The 7,517-nt window shown below is 36.1% G+C and overlaps 1 protein-coding gene across 4 annotated transcripts; it reads left to right on the plus strand.

Moving 5' to 3' along the window:
- The first annotated feature begins 1,088 nt into the window (after positions 1 to 1,088).
- Positions 1,089 to 5,087, plus strand: zgc:56699 (uncharacterized protein LOC405758 homolog). 4 transcript variants are annotated; one of them, XM_035657095.1, is made up of 7 exons: positions 1,089 to 1,169; positions 2,123 to 2,254; positions 2,362 to 2,468; positions 3,680 to 3,806; positions 3,902 to 3,985; positions 4,271 to 4,328; positions 4,405 to 5,087. In XM_035657095.1, exons 2-7 carry the CDS (start codon positions 2,167 to 2,169, stop codon positions 4,478 to 4,480), a joined length of 540 nt encoding a protein of 179 aa, XP_035512988.1. In that variant the 5' UTR covers positions 1,089 to 1,169; positions 2,123 to 2,166; the 3' UTR covers positions 4,481 to 5,087. The 4 variants fall into 4 exon arrangements, with proteins under 4 accessions (XP_035512988.1, XP_035512990.1, XP_035512987.1 ...); XM_035657097.1 differs by having other exon boundaries at positions 1,107 to 1,169; positions 2,131 to 2,254; XM_035657094.1 differs by having other exon boundaries at positions 1,109 to 1,175.
- Positions 5,088 to 7,517: the final 2,430 nt, after the last annotated feature.

Here is a 7,517-nt window from a genome sequence, read left to right on the forward strand (position 1 = left end):
GCGATTTTTCGAAGTTCAGAATAAAACAACAGGACTTGAAAGCACGAGCAGTGAGTAGAGTGAGTTTATAGGGGTCCTGACGTCCAGTTGCCCAGTATAGGATGTCTATATAGAGAGCAAAATGGCCGATAATGGCACATTATGGAGAAAAGTGCTTGTTTAAGCTTCTTGTGTCAGGGAGGAACAACCAACTTTAAGTGTACAACAGTGCAACGGTCAGTGTAGTGAAGGTCTCCAGTAATGAATCTGGAGTCTAGTCTGTAGATTACTATCCACAAAATTACATTCAGACCGAGACGACATCCATTACTTTTATATCTACTATAGTCACTTTTATGTTTTTTGTTTTTTGTTTTATGTTTTTATTACTGTTACTTGTGTTCTTGTGGTTATCTGTTGTTGTGGTTTTTTACAGTTTTTTCTCTTGTACAGTGTTAATTATATTTATATTATTTTTTTCATACTCTTACTATTTTTATACTGTCTTTATACTGTTTTTTTTCTCTATCAACTTTGCTGCTGTAAGATTGGAATTTCCCCATTGTGGGACTATCAAAGGAATATCTTATCTTATCTTATCTTATCTTTCTTTTGATTGCACTACCTGTACAGTCCTCACATACATATATATACATAAATCATTTCTTACATGCACTTTAGTCTTAGACCTATTCATATAAATCATTTATGTATAATATATTTGTTGTCAAGTGTAATAATGTATTCTTCAATATGTCACTACCTCCCTCTGTAACCTGTGCATTATTATTATAATTTTACTTTAAATCCCATCTGTATAATCAAACCGTTTGAACATACAACCCAAAATCTAATTATTTTCTAGAGACCTTGTATTTGTTCTGTTTTATTTTGTTATTTAATGTGTATTTTATTTGTCTTATCCGCTGTGTTACACATCTGAAACTGCTGTAAACAAGTGAATGCCCCAATGTGGGATCAATAAAGTATCTTATCTTATGTCCAGAGGCCCAATTTTACCATTTACACACTTTAACAAGGCGACTGAGAGATAAAAGTCAATTAGTTAATTTGAACATTGTTGTGTTTGTTCGAAACAGGAAGTCACGTGACGACAATAACAGAGGGGCGGGGCTAAAACCTTTAAAAAAAAATCTTTTCGCTTGCACCGATTAGCACAAAACTAACAGGTAAAGGTAAGTTAGGTGATAAAATGTTGTTTTTAAAGCACCCACTGAAACTTAAGATGACATTTTAGTCTTTTAAACGTGTTGTTTAATTTTTGTTGTCATGCAATTTGAATTATACTCGCTTTGTTAGCTCGATAGGCTACACGCGTGTTTTGCTCTCAAACTTTTAAATCCGCATTCACGGTTTTAGGAATGTTTTTAATCTTTGGCAATTAGTTAATTATAGGTGAACGAATGTTTCCAGATGATCTACCCTTAATTTTTTAAACACGTAAATGTCAATATAATGCTAATTTAAAAAGTCACCGGTTCTAACCAAGCGGCTGGTTGGAAACTGCACACGGTGGATGCTGTCTATGGACCGTGTTTTAGATTAAAAAGCATCAGTAAATGTGGTTTTAAGTCATTCAGAAGTTGAATCAAAAGCTGGAGAGATATTTGACCTCCAGGTTGGGGTAAATTGCAGCCAAATCTAGGTACAAAGAGTGTTTCCACAGGCGGATACTAATCACAAAACACTCTAGTAGCTTGCTTTCTTATGAATGGTTTATTGTAAAGTCATGTTTTAAAACCCTTTTGAAATACGTGGAGCACACCTGCTTTAAAGCAAACCCTATGATGCTCTCTTTTATTAGACTTTTAGTTTTGTTTTTTGTTTTTTTAGCATTTGCAGTCGCACTAAATCCAAGTTTGTGCAGATGTTTTTGGTTTAATGTTCACAACAAACCTACACCAGCAAACAAACACGCTTTAGATAGAAGAATATGAAGAATATTGCACACCTGAGGGGTTACCTGCACACATATTCAGAATTCTGCAGATTTATGATGATCTGATGGGTTGTCATGGTTCTGCAGCTTTTAAATCATCTAGCAACCTGTCAGTATTTGTTCCTGTCTATATTGTGTCTTGTGTTTTTTTTGCATTCAGCTAACTTTAACTGTATCCTTGAGCTCCCCAGTTAATCAGCTTGTGAAGTAATAAATCCCAGCTGCAAATGGCGTCCACCATAAGATTTGGAACCACTAGCGGCCCGCACAAGTCGTCTGCCGCTGCTGAGAGGGCGCAGTTGGGCGAGGACACCGGTAATGCAAAAGATATTCTTCCACAGCATCTTTTTAAGTTGTCTTCTATTACAGTAAATGTTATTAAAAGGTAAAATGTATTCATTTGTTCTGCTTTAACTTTAAAGATGAGAAGGGAAACTGTGACCCGGAGAAACTTCTGCAGTGCCCCTTTGACAAGAACCACCAGATCCGGGCGTGCCGCTTCCCTTACCATCTGATAAAGTGCAGGAAGGTGAGCACTTATTATTTATTATTTATTTAACTAACAGATATGGGAAAAAAAAACATTGTAGTTGACATTGAATAAAGGTTAAAACACACTGGAGCCAAACAGCTTCTGTTTTAGTGTCACCCCTATGCCTACATTATGTGGCAAAACCATCATATTCTGATTGTTTTGACACATATGGCAGCATGATTCTCGATTAGTGTGGGAACGATCATTTTTCTGTCACAGATTTGATTTTCACAGGAAAAAATTGTTAATCTTAATTTACACCAAACAAACATGTTTTCTTAAATTTGGAGAACACAGTTTGAAGGCCAGGTCACCTTTACAGAACTGTAGTACTTTATTATTTTTCATTTTTATTATACATCATTATAATATTCTATTTTGTCACACATTTTACCTTTTATCAAAAAATATGCATATTGCATTATATTCAATAAATTGTGCAGCCCTAATAGCCTCCACCCTGGGAGAATCTAGGTGAGTTTAAATAGTGGTGTCCACACGTGTTTATAAGCTAAAGTCTTATGTCTATGTTAAAGTGTCTTATGTCTAATTTTAGTATGAAAAAAGCAAACAATTGGCCTCCACAGTTCAAAAGGTTAAAATCCTGCTTTAATGAGAAGACTATGCCAATCTGAGCAGCTCCAGGAGATTAACAAGCACTTCTTGTCTGTTCTTGGAGCGGCACTTGAGTGTGTTTTAGCTTTTAGAGTGCAGGGATATGTGTATAATGTATAGTTTTTTGTTTGTTTTGGGGGTTTCTTTGTTTCATTCTTTACACTCAGTCACCAGTTTATTAGGTATACCCTGGTTAAAAGTCTTACACAGCATCCCTGGAATAAATCCTGCCGTCCAATATTTTGTCCACATTATAAAAATCAGTGAGGTTAAATATAACACACATAATGCAATACAGACTAACAACACCAATGGCAGCCTCCAAAATGATCATAAAACTGATTCTACACCTTTCTAAAACAGTCTTATTGTGTTGGACTGGCTTTCTTATAGCTCGATTTTACCTGATAAACTAAACGTTTGTATGTCTGGTTTAGTGCTGATGTTCAGCTGTTGCTTTTTACTGTGATGTGAGCGCTCTGTAAGTTACTGCACGACTCTGCCTGCAGTCTGCTTGTTAGTCTGTGTCGTGATTTAGTTCATCACACTGTAAGTTTGAGTGTTACTCAACTGACCTCTCGTTGATGTAGAATCATCCGAAACTGGCCAGTGAGCTAAAAACCTGCCCGTTCAATGCTCGCCACCTGGTACCAAAGCACGAGCTGACATACCATACTGAGACCTGTGAGGACAGAATCTCTGTGGACACTGAAGATGGTAAGATTATCACTTGGTTGTCTCTTTCTTTACGCCGCAGAGTTGTCATCTTACGTCTTACAGTGTTTCTGATTGGAATTATGCTCTGTTTGCAGGTGTGAGCACAAATGGATATTGTAAATGGCAGGTCCCAGTCAGTACTTGGGTGAACTCAGACACAACTGAGGACTGGGACAAAGGTATTATTAATAACTGCAACTTTGGATGTGTGGACTGGGCAAATGAGATATAACTTGTTGATTAGTGAGCTTTAGAGGTGCTGGTATGTGGATTTTGTGACATTTGGACGGAGCCAGGCTAGCCGTTTCCTCAATTTCCAGTCTTTATGCTAAGCTTACTCCTGTTGCATTTATGTACAAAGTCTTCATTCGTTCTCTCAGCATGTCTTAATTTGGTAACAATCAGTTCTCTGAACCAAAATTTGTACTAGACTTGTAAAGGTAACAGAGCGTTTTGTCTTGCAGAAGCTGATGACACTGCTGCTCCGTTTGTGTGGGGTGTGAACACGATCTTGAATGAAAAGTAAGTGAGCTCCTAGCACTCGTTTGTGTGCATTTTCTTTGTTCTTTAACTCTTATTTTGTCTTGTTTCTCTGCAGAACGGAGATGATGCCCACCAACAATCTTGGTCCCAGTTTTAGAACGCCCAATACTCTCCCATGGTCTGGTTTATAAGCATTCATTTGTACTCACTTTTTATATCCAAATGCAAACTTAGATCACGTTCACACTGCAAACCATAGTGCTCAATTCTGAATTTGTTGCTCAGATTTGATCTTTTTTTTTCTTTGGCTGTTCACATTTTGTTTTAGGATGTGAAGTAGTTTTTAGGGTGAACAGGTCACATGATGCATGACGAATGTCTATCTAGAGTATAGTAAATCTGATTTCATATGAGTTGTGCCATGACAAAAAAATCCGATCTGAGTCACATATATGAGCAAAAAACAAATCACATTTGGGTCACTTTGGTCTGCAGTCTGAACGTAGCCTATGTGTTGGCATATTGAATGTATCCATGGATATTTCTTTTTAATTTGTTCTTAAGTTTTTGTTCTTAAAGTTTTTGCACATGTAGTAACGTTTTTAATTTGCATAACCGAGTGTGTGTGTGTATAATAACCCTAAAAGCAGAGTATAGTGACAGTTGAGTGGCATTCACAATACTGCCTCATTTTTTTTCCTGCATTGTCTTGCATTTACTCCTTGTTGCAATAACAAATAGCATTGGTTAGATATTGTGAATTATGCATGTTATATTAAAGGTGTTTATTTCAAATTATTTGAGTGGTTGGTTATGGAAATGGTAAATTAATCACGTGTTGTAGTGTGCACAGTTTGAAATAACTAGCAGTTTGGGAATAATTTGAGATGTTAGTGAGTTTTCCCCTTTTTTATGTCATTGTTTTTTCTGATTTGAGACTCTGTTTCACTTATACTTCACTAAAAGATGTATTTTAACTCAAAATTCTGCTGTTACTTTTTGGATCAAATCGGATCCAAAAAGTTGTTGTTGGAAAATGCATGTACAGGCCGATATCAGTATGCAAATGCAGTATAGTGTAGCAGCAGATGTTGCTCAAGTCAGTGGTACAGACACTTAGTAGTGTACTGGTATGTTAATGTAATCCAGAACAGCCTTTAATCATTATTTTCACCTCAAAATAGGTGTTTAAATTGATTATTTTTAAGCTGAACTGAAAATAATCACATGTTAAGAATAAACAGGGCAAAGTTGTCAGACAGCATTTACTTCCTTACAGTAAGTAGACAGAAGTGGTTTCCTTTATAGTTCATGTGACAAATGTTGCATGAACAGAAATACGCACACAATGTGCAGATAATGGTGGTAGTGACTGCACACTCAGCCAATAAATTACCGTGGATCTTTTATTAACCCGGAAAAGGTACAATGGTTCAAAGGCTTAAATACATGAAAACAGTTTGTGTATAAAAAGTAAAATAGACCTTTTTTTTTTATGGTGACCATTTTGACATGAAATGGAGTGAACACAGGTGTTATCAATTATACTAATTAAAACACATTAACACACGTACAATAGCAGCGCCCCGGCCACACCTGAATGGAACAGAGCCTTAATTAGTATTATTGGTAACATCTGTGTTTACCCGACTGTTTTATGTCAGAAATGGCGACTGTTAAAGGTCTGTTGGAGCAAGTGTGTAAAACAGGCTTGACCTCAGACAATCGATAGTCATCTAAAGCAGCATACAAAAATACCTTGGAACAACACACTAGAAATAATTGTGAAAACGAATAATAAAAAATGTACAGTAACAAACATGTAACATAAACAAACAATGGAAATATATACATGAACTGCAAGATTTTTTATGAGTTATAGTCAATCTCTAGGATTCTCTCTCTAGCAATGAAGCAGCTGTGTAACAGATTAACTATGTCACTGTACGGCCACTGGATGGCAGTACTAGTCAGTTTTTTTACTTGACCCAAGCACTTTCATAATCACTATCTATGCCTACTTCCAAGCCCCTTTGAAACTTAATTCGTTTGATTTGATTATCTCCTTTTGATTCAAGTAGCTCCTCTGGGTATCAGACATTTTAATGCGGGCACGTTTCATGCATAAAGTACCACGTTGGGCAGCTGACATTTGTTTTTATGTTGAGAAAATGCTCCAGGTGAAAGCCATAGGAGTGAGCTCTGAGTGATGAGTGTCAGGATAATCTCAGTGTGTGGGCGGCCAGCCAGGGCTCTCTGTCATATCTAAGTGGCATTATTGATTTCATGTGATGACTGTCTATTTTAGTTGTGGCTATTATTAGAAGTGTTCAGACAGTCTGTGCTGTCCTGTCACCATCTTTAGGGACGAGATATGACTCCTCTGAAGAGAGTACATGCAGGACCTGTGGTCTTTACAAGACCCCTCATTTCTATCGAGGAACTACTGCCTCGTCTTATGCCGTATATCTGTTACTATCCATTCAGAGTGTTTACAGGGTGGAAGCTAATATTAGTTTTGAACTTTTAAACTCTTGAACTTGTCATAGACTAGGCTTAAATGTCATATCCTAAAACCCAAGTCACTGATGTTAAATAGAAGTCACACCTCCATGTCATGTGTGTGCATGAATCTGCCACTAGGAACTGATGCTGCCTCTTAAATATGACTCAATCTGTGACAAGAGTTTAAAAAAAGATCTGTATCAAGATAGAGATATAAATAGCTCTTCAGATGTTCTATGATTCCTAAATACTGTAGGTGTTTAGATTTCCTTATTAGAGTATTTTGGAAAATGATTTTCTGATTTACATAGAAGTCTAAAGTGCATATACATATATATATATATACATATAAGACAAATAAATGTATTAAGATATAAAGGAAACGCGATGCAATATAAAAACACTACATATGAGAATAAAAGGAACAAAATAAAAGGGGATAAAACTACCGATATCACACTTAAAGTATTCTACTACATGAAAATATCCTCATTCAAACTTTTAAATAAGTACAGAACTATTAGCAGCAAAATTAAGTATCAAAAGTAAAAGTGCTCATTATGCAGAATGGCCCCAATTAAATATTACATAATTACATTATTGGATTATGTAAGAAGCATTTACATGTTGTCGCTTGTCCACCTGGAGCTAATTTTAACAGCTTTATATACTTTTTGATGGTTTAAAATATCACATTTAATCATTAATCATACTTTATCAGCT

This window comes from Morone saxatilis, unplaced genomic scaffold (assembly GCF_004916995.1).
Source record: "Morone saxatilis isolate NCDOM2014 unplaced genomic scaffold, NCSU_SB_2.0 Contig15, whole genome shotgun sequence".
In the NCBI taxonomy this organism is placed as follows: Eukaryota; Metazoa; Chordata; class Actinopteri; family Moronidae; genus Morone; species Morone saxatilis.